Source organism: Colobus angolensis, unplaced genomic scaffold, assembly GCF_000951035.1.
Source record: "Colobus angolensis palliatus isolate OR3802 unplaced genomic scaffold, Cang.pa_1.0 Scaffold101, whole genome shotgun sequence".
NCBI lineage: Eukaryota > Metazoa > Chordata > Mammalia > Primates > Cercopithecidae > Colobus > Colobus angolensis.
Genome location: NW_012111031.1, coordinates 6,089,930 through 6,111,752, shown reverse-complemented (window position 1 = coordinate 6,111,752; position 21,823 = coordinate 6,089,930). Strand labels below are relative to the sequence as shown.

The 21,823-nt window shown below is 41.0% G+C and overlaps 1 protein-coding gene across 4 annotated transcripts in view; it reads right to left on the bottom strand.

Moving 5' to 3' along the window:
• Window positions 1–21,823, bottom strand: part of LCP1 (lymphocyte cytosolic protein 1 (L-plastin)) — an 89,554-nt gene that overhangs the window by 27,480 nt on the left and 40,251 nt on the right. For 2 of the 4 annotated variants that reach the window (XM_011939869.1, XM_011939882.1), the window contains 6 exons: window positions 7,599–7,686; window positions 6,821–6,984; window positions 6,515–6,644; window positions 4,470–4,602; window positions 2,834–2,915; window positions 814–979 (listed from right to left, as the gene is read on the bottom strand). In XM_011939869.1, the coding sequence (XP_011795259.1) occupies window positions 814–979; window positions 2,834–2,915; window positions 4,470–4,602; window positions 6,515–6,644; window positions 6,821–6,984; window positions 7,599–7,662 (739 nt within the window). In that variant the 5' untranslated portion in view covers window positions 7,663–7,686. Of the gene's footprint in view, window positions 1–813; window positions 980–2,833; window positions 2,916–4,469; window positions 4,603–6,514; window positions 6,645–6,820; window positions 6,985–7,598; window positions 7,687–12,253; window positions 12,276–15,440; window positions 15,552–21,823 lie in introns of those variants that run through there. The other 2 variants (XM_011939891.1, XM_011939874.1) reach the window with 2 other exon arrangements.

Sequence of the window (21,823 nt, the reverse complement as noted above, 5' to 3'; positions counted from 1 at the left end):
TTTTTTGTATTTTTAGTAGAGATGGGGTTTCACCGTGTTCGCCAGGATGGTCTCGATCTCCTGACCTCGTGATCTGCCCGCCTCAGCCTCCCAAAGTGCTGGGAATACAAACGTGAGCCACTGTGCCTGGCCTCCCTCCCTCCCTCCCTCTCTCCCTCCTTCCTTCCTTCCTTCTCTCTCTCTCTTTCTCTCTCTCTTTCTTTCTTTCTCTCTCTCTTTCTCTCTCTCTGCCTCTTTCTTTCTTTTTTTTTTGGTAGGAAGAGTACCTAAAATCTACTTTCTTGGCAAATTACCAGTACACAATATTATTAACTATAGCCCTCACGCTGTTTAGATCTCCACTTATTCATCCCATATAATTGCAACCTTGAACCCTTTGACCTGTACCTTCCTCTGTAGTTTTGAGAAGAAATAGACCAAGTTCCTCCTAATCTGGTACCATCACTATAGTATATGAATGTGAGTTGCTCGCTTCACAAAATGCAAGTTAAAAGTCCTCTTATTTGTTACAAAGTATCTAAAGGCAAAGTGAGTTCTGAAGAAACCTCTTGGGATTACAGTGCCAAACATTCAAGACTGAGCCCTATGCTCCAAACAAGCATTATTGTTAGTCAGTGGTCTTAAAAAGCCTTTGCTCTATCATTAAAAAATGTCTGGTCTGTGTGTCTAGAATCTGTTACATGAACACCATGGAATCAATATAACCATGTAGTTTTCAAAACTTGAGAACTTCTGACATCTTCCTCCTACAGTCCCCAACACATAAGTTATTAGAAAGCTGTGTCATAAATGACCTTTGGGACTCGCTCTTACCTTCATTTCTGCTGAGTTCGATGTCAGCAAACAACCCAATCTTGATGACTTGCCACAGAAGTCCCAGGACCAGATAAGGCTTCCCCTCCTTCAGGTCCTCAGCTCCTATGTTGACCACATGGCACCCGATGGCTGAGGCAGAGTTCAGAGCCAAGTTCAGATTTTCCTGAGGGAGAAAGAGTATGCAAGTTTTTGTTCTATGACTTTGTAGATGTCAAACAATACCGACGGCAACGGCAACAATGTTTTCCTTCTGCGAAGGTCACAGGTTTAGAGTCATGGTCTTCACTCGTCTTAACATTGAGAAAAAACAGTGACTCATAACCAGAAGAGAAAATCCAGTAACGCAGACACAGAGCTCATGCAGTGGCCCATTTTTAGCACTGTAAGTTGAAGGCCCATTCTGGTTGGCATGAGACTAATGAGGCCTATATTTTTCATCTTGCTCTGTGATGAAGCTGACACACACAACATCTCTACTGGCCAACAATAAAGGGGCACCTTTGAGGAAGTCATTGTCCTGTCACTGGCCATCATGAACAAGATGATTGTTGATGTAAATCAAGATCATAAAAGAGAGTAGCAGAAGAGGTTTTTGACTTGCAGATTGGGTGTTAAGAAAATGAAAAAGGCTGGGCACGGTGGCTCATACCTGTAATCCCAGCACTTTGAGAGGTCAAGGTGGGTGGATCACCTAAGGTCAGTAGTTTGAGACCAGTCTGACCAACATGGTGAAACCCCATTTCTACTAAAAATACAAAAATCAGCTGGGTGTGGTGGCGGGTGCCTATAATCCCAGCTACTCAGGAGGCTGAGGCAGGAGAATTTCTTGAACCCAGGAGGCAGAAGTTGCAGGGAGCCAAGATTGCACCATTGCACTCCAGCCTGGGCGACAAGAGTGAAACTCTATCTCAAAAAAAAAAAAAAGAAAAAAGAAAATGAAAATGAAAAATAGATACAATTAAAATTCCTGGAAAAGATGAAGTGGTTTTTACTAGGTCGATTTGTTGAGTATCCGTAATAAAGAGGGAACACGAGTATACACACACACACTCATAGAGTCTATGTTCTTATGAGTAACAACAATGCAGGTAATGTAACTCACATATAGTCGGGATAGAGTCAAGGAAGTTTTCAGTCCAGACTCTCTATGTACTATTCTTGGGTTTAAAAAGGAAGAGATATCAGTGTCAGAGATGTATAGAAATTGTTTTAATTGACAAATTAAAAACAAAGCAAAGGCTACCAGTGAATTAGGAAAAGAACTATCAGAAGAAAAGTGGGTCCTTGTTCTAGTGCTCAAATGATGAGTGAAAAATACTGTTTTTATATATGGTCAAGATTATGAGTAAATTTAACATTAAATGCATTCATATGTGTTTAATCATTGTTCTCAATTTGGTTCATTTCCATTTTTAAAGTAAACAAGGTTGCTTAAATCCACACAGGAGATAATGTATTGTTCATGATTTAAGAAGTTAGATATGGTTTCTTAGCAAGAGAATTACAATAATGTTAAAATACTGGAACACTACACAGAAATACACTTACTGCTGGTTACTATTCCAGTTATTCAACAAATTGATGGAATAAAAGCAAGTTATATCTATTATACTCGTGGCTGTGGCCAATATTACTATGAAGGCTGCCAGAGTACTTCCCGTTTTTCACCCCTTGCTTCTTAGAAAGGCTTATGTTTTCAGGTAAAATGCTATTTATTTGGCATCAAATCAAAGATAAATTGCTAAGAAAAGCTTGAGTTAAAACTTTAGCCAAAGTGAATTTTATTCCTAAGTGGCCAAAACAAAACATACAAAGCCCCAGCTGCTACCACTCCACCAGTCTCCCTTCCTTGCTGCTCAGATATGTATCCCTTTATCCCTGAAGTATGACTAGTCACCAGCCCAAAGCCTGGGTTTTGGGAATGATGTCTGAGCCCCTGAAAAAGGCTGACTCAGCAGTTATGACGCTCATTGATGCCAAACAAATCCTGTATTACGGTAATGGTGGGAAGACATACCTGAATGGTGAAAGGGGTGAGCTTCTTTTTGTTGATTGTTCTTTCATCAATTGTGTCTGGCACTGACAGGTTGATCATTTTACTGAAAGAGAAACACTTAAATTAAAGAAAGCTGTCTTCTGAATAACAGAGCCCAGTAATATTGAATTTAAATTCTAGCAAGACCATAATCAAAGAAGACAGCAACAGACTCTGTGATGTTTAGACATAAAATCAGTTATGCCGTTTGAGTACTCAAACTATCTGCGGGAAAGGTGAATACTACTGAAGTCATATTAATATATTGAGGTTGGAAATGAGGACCCCACTTCATTCTCTCACCTAAACAGCTGCAAAATTATCCTGATTTTCTTAGCACATTAGGAAATTCTGGGTGGATAACCAAAGTAATTGTACCATAAATACTTTATTTTCTTAGCCATGAAAATTGTCCACATCATACAAAAGACTATCTATAAAATTCTGAGCTTATATAATACCTACATTTCTATTTGACACCGGGCCAAACTTTCTATCTTCAGCTAATCATGTTATAACATTTTTATATTCTTCTCAGTGCCCTAGGCTGACTACCAATGAGTCACAGGGGTCTTAGAACGTAAAACTAGGAGATTGAGGGAAGACCATGGGGGGCCTTGGATAGCAACCTAAAAGCTAGAATTCTTATTTTTTTATTTTATAGCAATTGAACCTTTTAAAAATGAATTATCAGGACAAACTCCAATAAATAAAATATCAAAAGTAGAATTGCTGTGGTCAGAGCAGAGGAGAAAGTTCAATGTCTTGCCCACCCATCGTTTCCTTTAAGTCCTGAGTCCCCCACACATTGAGCACCTCAAGTCATCTTACTTACAGCATGGCCTGTGATGACAGAGAACCTGCTGAAGCAAGAGCTACAGAGGGATTTTCAAAGACACCATGCTGCACTGACCAGCACCGTATTTAGAGGCCTCCCATGGACAGGATGCGTTCCCCCTTTTCCAGGTGTCCTTAATGTTTGAGTTGTTGATTTCTGTGCCCCACTCAAAGGTTTCTTTGCTTAAGGATTACAGTTTAAGGACTCCTTCCATCATCCTGCTGCTGTCATCAATTCTATCTGCTTTCATGGTGAGCCATGCCCAGATGAAGCAAGCAGCATATATTCCAAACATATATAACCAGGAAAATTGTCCCCATTACATCAAAGACTATCTATGTACTTCTGAGCTTATGTAATGTCTACATTTCTATTTGATGCCTGGTCCACCTTTATACTTTTAACTTGTCATCAGATAAACTTTTTAATGTCCTTCTATAGTCACTATTTAATCAGTACTTTATAAATTTTCCCCACTTAATTATCTAATACATTGATTAGACATCTAATGCTTTTGACTTGGTGTTACTATACCTTCCACATTTATCTCTATAATGTGTATCCCTTCCCTCCACTCAAGCAGTAGCAATTTTACATTTCTCATTATAAATTGTTTTTGAATTGAGTTTGCTGTCCTGGACCTGGCCAAGTGAAAGTCCAGAAAAGCCTTCTAGGTGCAGCTGAGCACCAAACAACATTGACCTAGGATTAATACAATTAATTGTTGATGGTCTAGAAAATGGGCAGTTCTTTGGCAACGAAGAAAGAAGTATTATTTACCAAAGGACAATGCCATCTCCAACAGCATTAAAGAGATCATTCGTGTTTGGATTCATTGGGATGACGTGCCGACAGTCAGGATCATTTTCCAGGGCTTTGTTGATCCAGTTGACAAAGGCATACTTTTCTTCCTCTGCAAGTAAATGATTAAAGTCACTCATTTGCAAAGTGAAACTCTATTATAAACAAAATTATACATGTGGATCTTAAATTCTCATTCCCAGCAGAAAGATGTGAGCTTATTCAGTCCATTATCTTATCATCTCATATTTATTAACATTTAAAAATCTCAGAGCACTTGGGAAATAGGCATTGAGTCTATGTTTACTCCAAGTCATAAAACATAAAGCAAACAGATTTAAAAACTCTCTATTTCTTTTTTTTCTTTTTGAGATGAAGTCTCGCACTGTCGCCCAGGCTGGAGTGCAGTGGCGCGAGCTTGGCTCACTGCAAGCTCCACCTCCCAGGTTCACACCATTCTCCTGCCTCAGCTTCCTGAGTAGCTGGCACTACAGATGCCCGCCACAATGCCCAGCTAATTTTCTGTATTTTTAGTAGAGATGGGGTTTCACCGTATTAACCACGACAGTCTCAATCTCCTGACCTCGTGATCCACCCACCTCAGCCTCCCAAAATGCTGGGATTGCAGGCCATACCGGCCAAAACTATCTGTCTATTTCTATATATATGCATAATCCAGATATATATTTATATTTAGAAGCAAATATATACATATGTTTCTTTTCTACATATAAATACATAAATAATGAAAAATATTTTATTTATATGTGCATGTATATATATATGTATACACGCACATATAAATACAAATGTGATCTAATTCTTACAGGACAAAACTCAGGATTCCTCTTTTAGCTCTGCTGGTTTAAATGTTGGATCACTGTGTACAATCCTTATTGTATTTCTGAGTTTCTTGATACAATTATAATTAAATTGCTATAAAATAAAATCATTTAGATATACTCTTTTTTTCCTATCAGTAAAGCTGCTAGAAAGTGATTTTTAGATATTTTAATAAAAGCTCAAGTTATGTCTTCATAGCGTAGCACTGTTTCCCAAACTGTCTTTGAAAACAGTGGTGTCCCTCAGAGAAATCTTGAGTCATAAAAGTTTGGGAAACAATGTGTAGTGTATCTCTGACTTATGCACATTTGCCCCAGCAGGTTCTGAAAATTCCTGTATTCAAAGACAAAAGGCCAAACATTGTCTTAGCAACTATAGATGGTATTTAATCATGAACTTATCTTTTTTCTTATTTTTTTTTTTTGAGACAGAGTCTTGCTCTGTCGCCGGGCTGGAGTGCAATGGTGCAATCTTGGCTCACTGCAACCTCTGCCTCCTGGGCTCAAGTGATTCTCCTGCCTCAGCTTCCCGAGTAGCTGGGATTACAGGCATGTGCCACCGCACCCAGTAGAGACGGGATTTCACCATGCTGCCTAGGCTAGTCTTCAACTCCTGACCTCAGGTCATCCACCCGCCTTGGCCTCCCAAAGTGCTGGGATTACAGGTGTGAGTCACCGCGCCCGGCCTCATGAGCTTATCTCTAAGATCAACTAGCATTTTGAAGAACTCAGTTTTGGAAATGTTGCAATAACTATACTGTTTGGCCTGTTGGAAGTTTCCATTATGGCTGTTGGATGGCAGCCTTCAGAATAAATATACAAATTTATTCCAGATCAATGAAAACATAATTTTTTGATCACTTAGCAGGTGTTAAAAATTATCATGAAGTTTAAAGATACAAGCTTGAGTTGCTAATTTTGTCCATAAGATTTAGAAAGGAATTTGGGCAGCCTTTAACGATTGTTTAAATGCTGATCAAATCATTTTGTATTGGACCCCACCCAGGGCTAGGACTGCTCCCATATTATGTACCTGGAACTGACCCACTTAGTCACAAGAAAATCGGGAGTCATCCATGAAGTTGTGTTTGCTTCTGTCTTTGTTTACATCCCTTAGGTCTGAATACCAAGTTTAGAATCTGTAATCCTGAAATCCTGCTCCCACCCAGGAGTTAAGCCTACCTGAATAGGAGTGTTGGGTGCCAACACTAGACTGCTCTGAAGTACCACCGATCGCACAAATCCCTTCCTTCTTATTGATTGCTTTTCTAAAGGTCTTGGCAACATCTGTGCTTTTTAGGCCATGGAAAATCTGCAAAAATATAATGTATCTTTAGAAACTCAAGCAGTGATCAAGAAAATCACAAAGGAAAGAATATGTAATGTTGAAGCAAGGAGGGAAGGAATGTCTTTCTGCATATTTTTAAAAATGGAATTCAAGTTCCAAGAGTTTCAAATGTGTCTCCTGATATTCTACATGGTACTCACCTTGATAAACTCATCAAAGCTGATCCTTCCATCTTGGTCCAGATCACCTGTAGCCATCAGGTTTTCTGTAATTTCTCTTACTCTATACCCAGGCAAAGGCAAGCAAGCAGCCTTGAACAAGTCATTCAACTCATTGAAGCTGATGTATCCATTGCCATCAGTATCTGTAATGTACACAATACACTGAAGCTGCAGGACAATTCAGTCAACAACTTTTAGAGAGAGGTGAGGGAAGACTAGATGGAAGGTGAAGGGATGAGAGAGGCTATCATTCAGGCATGGAGGCATGATCCCATGGAAGAGTCAGAATCTCACAAGATGCCTGTTACCCCTATTGAATAGGGGCACTAGCATGACTTTCAACATCCACAGAAAAAGAGTCATAATTTCTATAAGGTACCTCTGTTTCCACAAAGAACTCTTGTAGAAACTCTTAAGGAAACCACAGGTTTAGTGATAAAGAGTAAGAGAAAATATGTGATGGTATTAAAATCAAGGAAACAGCAAAAAAGAAGACAAGATGTAAAAGACGAGGCTTAGGAACCATTTCCAGGAACAAACTATGTAAGAGCAGCGTCCATATCCCATGTTTTGATAGAGAAAGTAATTTTCTTGAAGCATATCTTTCAAAAATAAGTTTTCCCAGCTCCTCTAAACGAACACTACTGGTTTCTTGTCACCTCTGTAATTTTGCTCATGTTCCCATTTCATTGAATCCACCCTGAAGCTACTCAGTGAAGAAGAGAATGATGCAATTTGGGGTACCAGGTCTACTCACCAACTTTGGCAAAAGCTTCTCTGAGCTCCATCATTTCCTCATCGGACACTGATCCTCTGGCCATTTTTTATTGCTTTAGGTAACAGATCTGGAGAGAAGAAGAACATAAGGGATAACTTTTGTGCATCTGAATTTTTAAAATGCCACATTAAGAAGCAATTCCCATTTATTACATGAAGAAATATTCTTTCTGCATCCCCCATGATTTAGAACTATCTTTCCAAAATGTAAGTCAGAAATACGCTTTTTCTCAATCCTCCATGTGGTGGTCTCCAAGGATGGCTCTCAACAATTTCTTCCCTCCCAGTCTATACAGACTGCTCCTCACATTAAGAGGTAGAGCTTATTTCCCTCCCCTAGAATCTGGGCTGGTTTTTTAACTGCTTTGACCATTACAGGGTAGTAGAAATGATGTCTGGGGTTGGAAACTTCTGCTTCCTTCTTTTTAGAATGCTCATTCTTAAGAAGCTCCCTCTTGGTACCCAATTGCCATGACATGAGACATTCAAGCCACATAAAGAAACCAATGAAGGAGAACTGGGTGCTCTGGTTAACAACCCTGCTGAGATCCCATCTGACAGCCAGCCTCAATGCCAGCAACCTGAGAGGGCCATTTTGGGCTTTCTGGCCCATTTGAGCTCCTAGATGACCACATTCCCAGCCAACATCACATTAAGCAGAATCGCCCAGCTGTGCTCAGTCAGCCAAAAGAATAGAGATGACAAAACGAGTGATGTCTTAAATCACTACGTTTTAGAGTAGTTACACAGCAATAGGCAACTAAAACACTTAACTTTTACACAAATGTCTTTTTTAAGAAGTATCTTCATGTTCATATTTAAAATTAGTATTTGACCAAGCCAACAGATACAGTTTATAACTTCAAAGGAAGTTAATCAAAATTCTCCATATTATTTAGGGATGAACAAAAGGAAGCTGACCCTCTTATAATTCAGCTATGGAATCTGAGGCACTTTCAAGGTGTTTTCTTCTCAGAAAAGCGACAGTCTTGCTGAGACACAGTGCTTGAGTAATTTCCCTTTTCCTGTGCATTACTGCTGCCCTCTAGTGGGTGAGAGGAAAATAAAACAGAAAATGGATGATCCCTAGTTAATCCACACGGGCACGTTTCAAATCGGAGACCCGGCCGGGTGCGGCGGCTCACGCCTGTAATCCCAGCACTTTGGGAGGCTGAGGCGGGCGGATCACGAGGTCAGGAGATCAAGACCATCCTGGCTAACACGGTGAAACCTCATCTCTACTAAAAAAACAAAAAATTAGCCGGGCATTGTGGTGGGCACCTATAGTCCCACTCGGGAGGCTGAGGCAGGAGAATGGCGTGAACCCAGGAGGCGGAGCTTGCAGTGAGCCGAGATTACACCACTGCACTCCAGCCTGGGCGACAGAGCGAGACTCTGTCTCAAAAAAAAGGAAAAAAAAAAAAATCGGAGACCCACTGAAGCTTGCTGAACTTACTGGCACAGAGCGGATAAGTGGAGTGGGAGTGTGGGGTTGGGGTGTTTCTAAGCATAGTTATATTTTGGATGGTTCAGGGAAGTTATCGATTTTAAAATATACATTTGTGACAGGATGTTGTTTTCAGTAGATTTCCTTTTTATATTTTCATGTTATTCTATAGTGCTGTATTTGTTCTTGATGGCAACCAACAACCACACCAAACAGAAAACAGTCTTAACATCGAAACCTGTAGGCCAAAAATGCATTACACTCAATTTTGCAAATCCATATCCATTATCCACCAAATTACCATCCTGCCACATACATATATCAGTGGTTTCAAACTTTTGTTTCATCAAGCAACACTTTGTTGACAGAAACCTTGATGTAAGCAAACAAATAAAAATAACAACTCTGAGAGTCTTTGGTTGATAAAACCCAAATGTCCTCCTGCCCCTGGTATCTTATCTCCTTGTCACCTTCCTCTGTGGGAACTCCAGGGAGCATGATTTGAAAATCATAGAATTATATATGTGTTCATTTAAATTTAAATGTATTCATTAAAAATGTATTTTTGATATTAATAAAAATTTTATTTTTTAATTATTTGTCTTACCTATCTAAGAAAGTATTGGTACATTGGATCTTTTAAAGGATGACAGAAACTGTTGAGGGGTTAATTGTATTAAAAATACAATCTCACTTACACATCACAATAATCCTAAGAGACAGGCACTGGCTATCTGGTTTTCTTGTCTTCTCTTTCTCTCTCTCCCTCTCTTTCTTTCTTCTTTCCTTCTTCCTTCCTTCTTTCCTACCTTTCTCTTTCTACTTTTTCAGAATGCCTTTTTCCAAAAATAATTTGAGCTAAGTTACAAAGATATATCCAAACCTAAGAGTTAAACCAACTAAATGATGTAATTGATAAGAAAGAAAATGTAACCGAAATAAGATGATGGTCGGGAGGAACTCTAATACTTAAAATACGTGCCTAAGACCCTGCATGTTTTGCTACAAGTAGGCTGACAATCTAGCTCCAAGTTCTCTAGAAGCTAAGGCAAAAAGGGAAGTATCATCAGTTATACAATTCACTATCTATGAGACAAACCAATTTTCTTAGGGCAGTAGATCTGATGTCTGACAGCAAAATCTTCACACAGGCTTTAACAAGAGGCCATTTGTGGGATGGGGTAAACATAGGTTTTGTGTTTCTTACAATGTCCTTCAGTGTTGGCTGATGGCATAGGTATGTATATTCTCATTGTATAGATCAGAAAACAGAAGCTCAGAGAAGTTAAGATACCGATCTCAAATCACACAGCTGGGTAGAGGAGCAGCCAAGACTCCAATCCTCAAGTCTTTTCTCCTCTCCCAGGCTGTCTACTCAGGTTCTCTGCCTTCATGTTCCTGTTAGACACACATCCCATCCATCCATTTATTCACTCAGCAATGAGTTATTAAGTATATGGACTATGGATAGCCCCACGGGAGATTTTTAAAACTACAATATAGTGAGCTTGTCCAGGCATTCTAGTAGAAAGCTTTTGCTTTCCTGTGTTAAGAAATCAAGGCTTCTGTTTTAAAGAATTAGTATATAACTTTGTATTAATATACTTTGCTAAATTCTTGTGACTAATTTGGCTTGGGTCTCTTTTATACCCTCTACCATATCCACATATGCATGAATAGAAGGCTCTCCAGCTCTCCGGCTGGCCAGCCCTTCATGTTTTTAAATGTCTTAAGACCTCTTGGTTCATGGATGTTTACGGGATTATAAGATAAATTCATTCATTTAACCAATATTTTATGAATGCCTACTATAAGCCAGGCGCTGTTCTTCATTTTAGGTAAGCACGTCTATATTGACCCAGTTAGTTACCCTGAAAGCATGGAACAATGTCAAAGGTAAGGAGGACAAACAAGATCTCTGACTCTAAACCTGGCCCTAACCCTTGACACAAGAATGTTAGATTTTAGAGCACTACCAGTAGCTAGTGATAAATATAAGTAGAAGCAGAGAAAAAGACTGCATTCTAAGTGTCACAAGTAGGGCCAGCGAAGAAGCAAAACAATTATAGTGTTGGGTAAAGGAAGAAAATCTAAAAAATATCCAAAGATCACGGTACAATGGGAAATTTTATTACCATAAAAATTGCAATGGCGCCTTCATTTAAAAGACATAGAAAGTGCACATTATTTTAAAATCATATTATTGTTAAACCACAGCAGGCAGGTCAAGATGAAAAGCCTTGAGCATCTGTAACAATATTTTTCTACGAGATTTATGGGTGGAGAGGATCAATTCTGAGAAGCCAAACAGCGAGAACACCTTTAAATTTAAAAAACCCAAACCCTTCAGTGATTTAACAGCAAATGCAAAAGAGAAGTAGATTGACTTAGTTTAAAAGGTAAAGTGGAGAAGGGATAATCAGCAACTGACATTGCTGTGATACTGTTTGTCGGTGCGGGGCAGAAACATGAATAGATATCTAGAGAGAGTCCCTTTTACCATCAGCATGAGCAGCATATCCTGGAAACACAACCTAACTTCTGGAGACAGAAGGAACCTCATAAATAATTTATTACAATGTCCTCATTTTATAAATAAGGAAACTGAAGGTCCAATGAGAAGAAATGTTTTATCCATGTGAAACTACAGATTCTCAAGGCAGTGCCAGGCTGGAGCTTGTAAATGCAGGTGATGATGAGCAGAGCAGGGAAAGGATGGAGTTACCATTAGAAGGGCCCCTAAGGTCCATAACTGAGCAGAGACTTTTAAGCAATTAAACTGAGTGTGCAAATGGCAGCAATTTCACAAAGCAAAGCAGCAGGAAGGGGATATAATTAATGTAAAAACAGGCAGACCAGATCATTTTTAAGAAAGACATTGAGCCAGGTGCAGTGGCTCATGCCTGTGATCCCAGCATGTTGGGAGGCCGAGGTGCATGGATTGCTTTGAGCTCAGGTGTTCAAGACCAGCCTGGGCAACACGGTGAAACCCCATCTCTACCAAAAATACAAAAATTATCCAGGTGTGGTGGTGCATGCCTGTGATCCCAGCTATTCGGGAGGCTGAGGCGGGAGGATCACTTGAACCCAGGAAGCAGAGGTTGAAGTGAACTGAGATTACACCACTGCACTCCAACCTGGGTGACGGAGCGAGAGTCCATCTTAAAACAAAACAAAACAAAAGATACCACTGGTGTTGGAATCAAACATTGGGTACTTTACATAGTCCACGAATGTGTTTTCCTGGAAAAAAAATGCACCCATTTTTATTCATGCATATTTGAAAATATGGGTTATGATAATATTAGTAAGATTAATAAGTAATATAAGTAAGATTAATTGGTGACGGCTTTAGTTTGCAAATTACTGGCACTATATAGGCAGCAAACTATAGGGCCACTGCTGCAGTAATGGGCATGCTGAGGCATCTGCAGCTTAAAAGGAGGGGCTAAAGAAAGCATGTATCTTCTGAGGCATAAGTGAGTGGTTGCTTCAGCTCTGCCCGAGTGCTCCTGCATTGAGTGTGGTCCTTTTTAATGACTACGTCATCTAAATATGCCCTGCCACAAACCATTTTCAGGTCTTTTGCAAATCCGTGGTCAATTTGGGAACTCCCCTCCTGAATTACTGCCCAAATCAAAAATCTATGATAAAAAGACAAATCATTCATCAAGGTCATGTCTGAGCTGCTAGTTTTGTGTGTGTGTTTGTGTGTGTGAGAGCACTTACATTTTTTAAATCAATAGCTGTAGAATCTCAAGACATTGGTCAAAACAAAAAAAGCATTGGTTGTTCATTTTTAAAAACTGTTATTATTTTTTAAACCATAAGAAAAAAAATAGCCCCACCCCAAACTGCAAAAGCCACTCATTTCTTTAAGTCAGTGAGTTTTGAGCTTCTGTTTAAATGGTGCTGGTATTTCCCAAGTCAGTAGCGAAGGGAATTTCTGAGGATGAGTTATCATAAAAGTACCTGTACTTAAGTTCTCTGAAGTCTGAATATAGAAACAATTTGTGGGAGTTTTCTCTTGAACACAGTGCTGCAGAATTTACAGAAGAAGAAACATCCTCTAAAGTAAATGCAAAAATGTAGATGGAATTTTCTCTGAGGAGTTTCATAACTGATAATTAAAAGGAGCAGAAAGGTTGGAAATGGTGACCTGTCTAGAGAGAGATGCTCACGGGCTGGAAACATTTCTGAAAGATGGTAGTGCTGGGCTAGTCGGTATTTGGATTCAATATACTGATGCCGAATCATATAACCTGCCAGGATCAGGGAGGCATCGGTGACCCGGTATCACCTTGCCAAAGGACTCTTTTGAATGTGCCCCACTTTTCCTGCAACTTGATTCAGTAGTTAAAGTAAAACTGGACACTCAGGACTCAAGTTCCTAGCTCTGCCTCAATAATTTCAGTACATTTCCAGAGGAGAAATCATACAACTTCCAAACATCTCAAGAACAATCAGTAATCCAAAACAACACATCATCTAGAAGAACATTCATATTGTAAGCTTTAGCATTAGACTATGACAACTAAAGAAACGAAAAATAAAATATGTAGGACTCTGAAGTAAAATAAAATACCCAAACATTTTTTAAAAGCCATCAAGATTAATCTATTTAAGGAAAAACATTGCTTTTACTTAATCCTGTCCCCTTCATTTTATAAAGTAGACTACTGTAGGAGATCTTACTTTGAGAATATATGGAATTTACTGTATATTCTTGGGATATTATATCTCTATGGATACTGGTATGCCTAACTTTTACATAAAGGATGATTCAGAAAATATAATTTTAAAATGACTTCGTTTTTGAGAAACCATATAATTATAAATGGCCTTAAATACAGATGGTCAGTTAAAGGGACTCTTATGAATCTTTTTGTCAAGTCAGAATCTCCTCCAGATTGTCCTTTTTCTCCCCGTGGATACATGGATTCTCTCAAAGCCTGCTCCAGAGTACAGAATTCTTCTCTCTGCAGGCTCTGATGTAAATGTCATAGGGTGGAAGGTAGGGGGAAGGCTATTCACAGCGTAGACTCAGCGGCTCTCCTCTGACACTGTTATCTCAGGCCACATAAACACTTATGGGAAGCTAGCAAGCCAGATTACTCCAAACTTCATCAACCTCATATTGCTCTGGCTGCCTCTGGTTTGACCACTACATTGAGGGGCTTCTGAAGCTGCGTAGCACATCTTATAGAGCCTGGCTCTGTCACCATCCAAGGAGTTCTCATTCTTGCCTTCTCTCCCTTAGTACATTCCTGATACCTCTGTTTTCTACCATGTTGCCCAATCCCATTAAGAGTGTCACACAAGAACAAGCCTCCTGCAGGAAAAGGGGATACTCCAGGCTGGGGCTTCAGCAGGCCTTTCTCTGCCTTAGCATCTCTCTCCTTCCCTGAGCTATAGACAGTGATGCTCCTGGTACTAACATCTTTAAATTCTACAGCTACCCTTTAGCCCACATTCTACTAGAAGCACTTTAAGATCCAGACCTTCCCCTACTGAAAGTTCAGAGTACCCCAAATGCATCTTTTCAATAAGTTGAATATTATGGGCTAGCTGTTTAACCATGATTGCATTATTGCCTTGATATCAAATGCCATCCATTCATTCTTCCACTCCACATATGTGTCTATATGCGAAGTACTGCCCTGGCTGCTAGGGGGTTGGAGAGGGGCTGCAGGCATGAGTTACACAAAGACTGGAGCCTCATGAAACCCACAGTCAAATGTCAAGTTTCAAATGCAGCACATGGATTACAGCTAATCTGCTGTGAAAGGGTTAATGGAATGAAAAGAGTTCTGACGATCAAAACCAAACAAGTGAAAAGGTTAAACATAGGACACTGAAGGAAAAATAAAACTAGATTAAGTGTAAGAAATTGGCAAGAGGCTTATCAAAAAAATAAAAATACGAAATACCTAAATCAGCCCAGGCAATTAAGATATTGAAATAATTAATATACTTGAACATCTCCAAAGAAATCAAAATGGAAATAACTGGCAGGAAATGGAAGAAAGTGCCAAGCTTGGCAGTCAGGAGACCTAGGCTGCTTCCTGTCTGTGTAACTTCAGGCTCCATCTTGCCTCTATGGGACTCAGTGTTCTCATTTGTAAATTGAGAAGCAAATGGAGTCCCTTCTATGTTAAAACTTCCAAAATTCTATGCAGTAGCTGACAAGTATACATACAAATTAGACCTAGATTAGAAAGTATTGCAAATGGGCTGAGAAATAGGTGCTGGCGCCATCAGCAGCTGCAGCTTTGGCCCGGAGGTGCCTCCTGTGAAATGGAGCAAGTGAGGGAGTAGGTAGCTCCCAGCCCAGCCTGGCTCCTGGGGGCTGGGGGGCTGTGTTCCAGCTCTTACCTCAGCAGCACGTAAAGCTCTGTCTAGATGCATTCTCCTCACTGGCCCCAGGCAGACGCCCGCTGCTCAGCTCCCTAGCTGCCGGACTGCCCCACACAGAACAGGGAAGTTCCCAGAGCAGCACGTGAGACCTGTGTGAGGATGTCACCACACACAGCTTAAGACACGTTGATCCAGTTCACTCCTAGCTTCTAGGCAGGACAGTACGCAAACTGTCCCAGAAAGAGAGCCATCTACTATTTCGTTAAAAAGAACCAAATAAGGAAATCCTACAACCTCTCTGGTGTCTCATATCCCTACTTTTGTAACCTAAATCTTTTCTGATACGATCAAAGGTCTCTCTTTCTTGGGTTATTCTCCGAGGAAATAACAGGAGCTGTTCAATTCATAAAAATTCCATCACATGCCTTGGTCTCCTCAGATTCCTGTAACCTGCTTTTGTAGGGCTTATTCTCCAAATCTTTCATATTTTCTTTGCTATCTTCTGGGTCTATGCCAACGGCCTTACAGAATGAATGTAGTAAGAATAGCAGTCATAGAACGTAGAGGTGGAGGGATCTTAGAGACGATCATCTGGCCACGCCCCTGTCACAGAGGCATGAAATGACACCCACGTTAAAGGACATGCCCAACCTCACAGAGCTTATTGGAGGTGTGGCTGGGACCAGAGTCCAGGCCTCCTTATTTCTCTCCTTTCCGCTTTAATAAGTTTTAAACCCTAAGATTGGACTCTTCTCTTTAATTAAGACCTTCTCCACATACAGTAAGAACAATCCCCCAAGATTTCAAATGTCTTATGGATACAATGTCATGTATGTTTCTTGCACACGAAGGGGAATTTATTTAGGTATGGCAAAGGCACTGTTCAGGTTTAGGCTGCAATTAACATGTACCAAACCACATACAAATATTGTGTACACTGGCATCTTCCAGGTCACGATGACTCTTCCCTCCCTGCATTTGTCTCTACGTTTATTCTATTTTTTGTCCTTAAAGAGACAGATCTTACGATGTTGCCCAGGCAGGAGTGCAGTGGCTCTCACAGGTGTGATCCCACGACTGATCAGCACAGGAGTTTTGACCTGCTCCATTTCTGGTGTGAGCCAGCGCACCCACTCCTCCTTAAACAACCTGGTGGTCCCCTGCTCCCATACCGATGCCAAACTTAGTGCTGACACCCAGTTGACATAGCACACTACAGCCCAGAACTCCTAGACTCAAGCCATCCTCCTGCCTCAGCCTCCCGAGTAGCTAGGACCACAGGCGTGCACCACCACACCTTGTTGTACATCGATTCTTGACTAAGGCCCTCCAAATTTCCTTAGCAACCAAAGAGCAAACTCAATTAAAACAACTTACCACGAGATGAAATGTTCAAAAGACAAGACAGCCAAATTCATAGATCAATACTAAAATGACAGCTCAGACTTATCACAACAATCATCATGGTTTCAGGCATCCTGTTCTGGAGGCTGGGGAGAATCAGGCAGCCCTTCCTCCTCGGAGCTTTGGTCCAGATCTCTGCAGTGTGGTCCCTGTTTCCACTCATCTCTCCTAGCAGATTAGTGTCTGGCACATGCGAGGCACTCAGTAAATGAGCTGTATACCTGAACAAAACAATCTATAAACTAACGGTCTACAGGACCTGAAAAGTCCCCTATTACCTGCTTTGAGGAGTTTAACAATATTCTTGTGTATATACTTAGACAATCCCATCCACTGAAAGGTCCAGACACCTAAAACAAGGCTAATAAACGCTTCAAATTCACATTAACCCACTTTTCTGGAAAGACAACTTTGGTGAGGTAATTTGGTGTCTAAAGGGCAGCTGCTGGCCTGAGGTAGTCTGTGAAGTGGCACCTGTACCTGCTCCCCAGCCCTACTCTGCCAGATGCAAAAGCGTTTCTGTCTGAGATCACAGATCCTGAGACTGGGCTTCTTGGCGCTGTTGCTGTAAACCCTGCTGGCGGCGGTAATGCTTGGCAGTGGGTCTCTATCCAACTCTGTAGGGCCTGCTTGTAAGCTGAGTGCTGCTGAGGTGGGAGGGAAAGGAACTGTGGAGACAGAGCAGTGACTGAAAGCGGGGCAAACCCATCTGGGATGGACACGTGCGGTGTACCAAGGAGCACGCTGGAAATATAGGTGCTAGCATTTACCTGCATGTAATTTGAGTCTCACTCTCTGAACTATGAAATTCATCCTCCAGTAATTCTAAACGTCTGTCACTAAACAAATTCATACATTTGTAAATTTCTTCCTTCAGTAGACATCTGCCAAACACCTACTATATGCCAGGTCCTGTGTTAGATGCTGAGAACACAGAGATGTGGCTCTGGCCTGTTGAGCAGGGGAGAGAGACACAGTAACTAGAATACAGGGGAACTTTTTAGGTCCACAGGAAGAGGAAAAAAATAGCTCTCCCCTGGAGAGCCAAAGGCGGCCTTCCCTAGAGGAAGTGACATTTGACCTACATTTCAACAGAGGAGGAGGAGATTGCTTAAAAGTTAGTCTATTTTTTTCTTCATTCATCTGAGAGTATTACTCCAAGTTCTCTCTATAGAAAGCCTACCTATTTGGAGTCAGAGAAAGGGCAAATAGCTAAAGAACAAATGAGAAGACCAGTTGGTCAATAATAATAGCCGTTAACGTTAATGAGTGGTTAACTCAGTGCTAAATGTTTTATATGCATTCACATTTAATTTTCATCACAATCCTACAGGGTATTACTATGATTCCCATTTTATAGATGAGGAAACTGAGGTTTAAATAACTGGCCCAGGGTCACACAGCTATCAACTGGAGTGGCCTCCTGCCTTTCCTGTCATTTCTGGCTATGGGATTCCTGTCATCTTTTGGGGTTACACAAAGAGAAACCCTTAAAGGTCAAAGCTCTGACCTCATGTTAATTAGGGAAGCACATATTTTTGCAAGATTTTACTTAGGACTGGGGCCCTGCCTAGGCTCTTTGGGGGAGTTCTAAACGTGTCTTCTCTTCAGTTTCTCAGCATCTTTAAAGGAAGTATTAAGAACAGCAAGAACACAACCAGGCTTGATCTTTTCTGCCTGTGTCCCCCCTGCCACTGGGGGAGAAAAGTGTCCTCTTTGCCAGTGGCCTCCACACCTCAGTCATCCACTCACATTTCATAAAGCACATACCTTGTCCTGGGTACTAGAGATACCAAGATGAACAGCAGAGAATCCCTGCTCCTGAGAGGCACACAGTCCAGTAAACGAAATAGTCATGCAAATGCAAGACTGCACTAATGTGAATATTTTAAAGATATTATTTGCATGGAGCTACAGGAGCACAGAGAAGGAAGTACAGTGGGCCCATGAATAACACAGGTTTGAATGGTGTGGGTCTAAATATACACAGTTTTCTTCAATACAGTCAGATCTCACTGTCCTCAGGTTCAGCATCTGCAACCAAACGTGGATGGAAAATACAAGTATTCACAGAATACGAAACCCAGGGAGACCAAGGACTGACTTTTGCTACATGCGGGTACCACAGGGCTGACTGCAGGACTTGGGTATGTATGGATTTTAGTACCGAGGGGATTCCTGGAACCAGTGCCCTGTGGATACCGTAAAACGACTGTATTGAACTCTGCCTGGGAAGCGAAGAGAAGGTTTTCCAGAGAAGGCGATGTTGCCCGCTGAGCTAAGTCTTAGGGACCCAGTAGTTTTCCAAACAGATAAAATAGAAAAGGGCATTCCAGGCAGAGAAAATAGCACTGCAGGGTCGGGCGTGGTGGTTCACGCCTGTCATCCCTGCACTTTGGGTGGCTGAGACGGGTGGATCACCTGAGGTCAGGAGTTTGAGACCAGCCTGGTCAACATGGTAAAAACCTGTCTCTACTAAAAATACAAAACTTAATCGGGTGTGGTGATGGACACCTATAATCCCAGCTACTCAGGAGGCTGAGGAAGGAAAATTGCTTGAGCCCAGGAGGCGGAGGTTGCCGTGAGCCGAGATTGCTCCATTGCGCTCCAGTCTGGGCCACAGAGTGAGACTCCGTTACAAAAAACAGAAAAGGAAGGAAGGAAGGAAGGGAGGGACGGAGGGAGGGAGGGAGGGAGAGAGAGAGAGAGAGAGAAAGAGAGAGAGAGAAAGGAAGGAAGGAAGGAAGGAAGGAAGGAAGGAAGGAAGGAAGGAAGGAAGGGAAGGAGGAAAGGAAGAAAATAGCTCTACAAAGTGCAAAGCAAAAGCACACAGAAGAAACTATGGCAGGTTGGATGTGGCTAAAGCCAGGGATGCAGGAGGAGACCTCCAGGATGAGAGGCTGGTGAGGTGGTATCAGCGTGCTGCTCCGTCTCACTAGCTCTTGTTTCTAGAGGCAAAACCTCGGTGATGCAGGCTATACTCCACCCACCACAGGTAACGTGAATGCAAACAACAAAATAATTCTGTCCGGAAACCATTTTGGTTTGTTTGTGTGTGCATAGCTTTCTCCTTAAGTCACTGTCTCCCATTTAGAAAATACTGCAAAGACAGGAGGGAACTGAACATCTTAGAATGGGAAAATAGGGGCCCTGGAGGGTGAAGTCACTCCCCAAAGTCTCAAAGTGAGTCAGTGACTGGTCCAAAAAGAGAAGTAAGTGGAACCTCCGGAGTCTTAGTTTGGTCTAACCAATAGGTGGAAAAAACACAAGTCAGTTGGCATTTTAAGAACCTAAAGTTTTATTTAAAAAACCCTTGAGATGCATGGTCTGTGAAATGCGCTTTACTTCTTAGATGTGTGGATCTAGGATACAGGGATACATCCATGTGAAGGCATTCCACACAAAAGCTAATGCTCCTCGCTTCCTTTACGAAATTAGGATCATTATATATTGTTTTAAAAATGAACCAACTAGGCAGTGACATGGTATGGTGAAATGCTGAACTTTCTGACTCAACTATTTTTTTGCTGTGTGTCTTTGAATATGTTATTTAAATTATCTGAGCCTCAGTTTCTTCATCTTTAAAGAAGGAGTGCTAATAACGCAACCACACCATTCACTTCACAGGGCAGCATTAGGATTAGGTGAGACAGACTGTTGAAAATATATACAACAGTGCCTGGTGACTGAAGGGAGGAAGAGAGTAAGGGAGGAAGGGAAGAAAGAAGGAAGAGGGAAGGAACAGAGGAAGTTAAAAGAAAATGTACAAGAACTAGAACTTTGGCAAAATTATCTTGGAAAACAAACTCCAATTTCTAGTATAAATTGTAGGAAATATTGTCAAGTCACAACTTAAAAACAACGCTTAGTTGTATGTATGTTATGTGTTTTTGTGTGGACGTAAATCTAGATCTCACATCCATGCTCTATGTTTTAATGTTCTCAGTCTGGCTTATTTTGTCCTTGGTACCACATTTCTTATTCGGAGTCCTTGCAGTCAGGTACTGCAGAACTGGCAGATGATACCAACCCAAAGCCAGACAGCATTGGTATTAGCTCATCCTGAGTGGCGAAGGGGCTCTGGGCTTTGCCTTGCCTGAGATGCTGGCAGTGGAAAGTACCTTCTTACAGTTGAGGAAGTGTGGCCAGAGTGGGAAAATGTACAGCAATCTTAAGAAAAGCCCAACTACGTACACATGAGCCATGAAAAGAAAAGAGATCTCTGGGCATCTGTGATGAGGACCACTGAGCACCATCCCCTCCCTGTCAGATGCACCAATGCTCAGAACTGATTCCATTACCCTGCGCTACTCTCTACCTGCTTCTCCACTCTCTAATTCTCCAGGCATTTTCACCATTGTAGTTTGAGCTGAAAAGCAGTGAGACAATGTACAGCAGACATTTGTATACAAGCAACGATAACAGAAACTTCTATTTATTTTTAATAATGTGACCTCATTCTCAATAGGCTCCTTGGAGCTGTTATTCTGGAATCTCTAATGACAAGCTTATTTGCAGAAAAAAACAAAAGGAGGAGTTACAGATAAATTGAGGCAGGAAATGTGTATTAATTTGATGGGCTCTCTTTATCTTCTTTTTTTTTGAAAGCTACAGTTTAGTTGGTAAATATTTACCAACAGCAACATACAATGGAATATGTGTAACATTTCTTTTATCAAAATTTTAGTGGTCAAATAGCCTAATCTAATATCTTCATAGCTATTATTTTAAAGACTTGCCACCATAAAATCCTCAAGCATTTATATTTATTTCTCAAATATGTTTGGTATACCAGCAGCCCTAACAAAAGGAGACCTGGGATGTCTTCCTGATAGAAAATGTGGAATTACAGGATGGGTGCAGTGGCTCATGCCTGTAATCCCAGCATTTTGGGAGGGAAGTGGGGGGATCATCTGAGTTCAGGAGTTCAAGACCAGCCTGGCCAACATGGTGAAACCCTGTCTCTACTAAAAATACCAAAAAAATTAGCCAAGTGT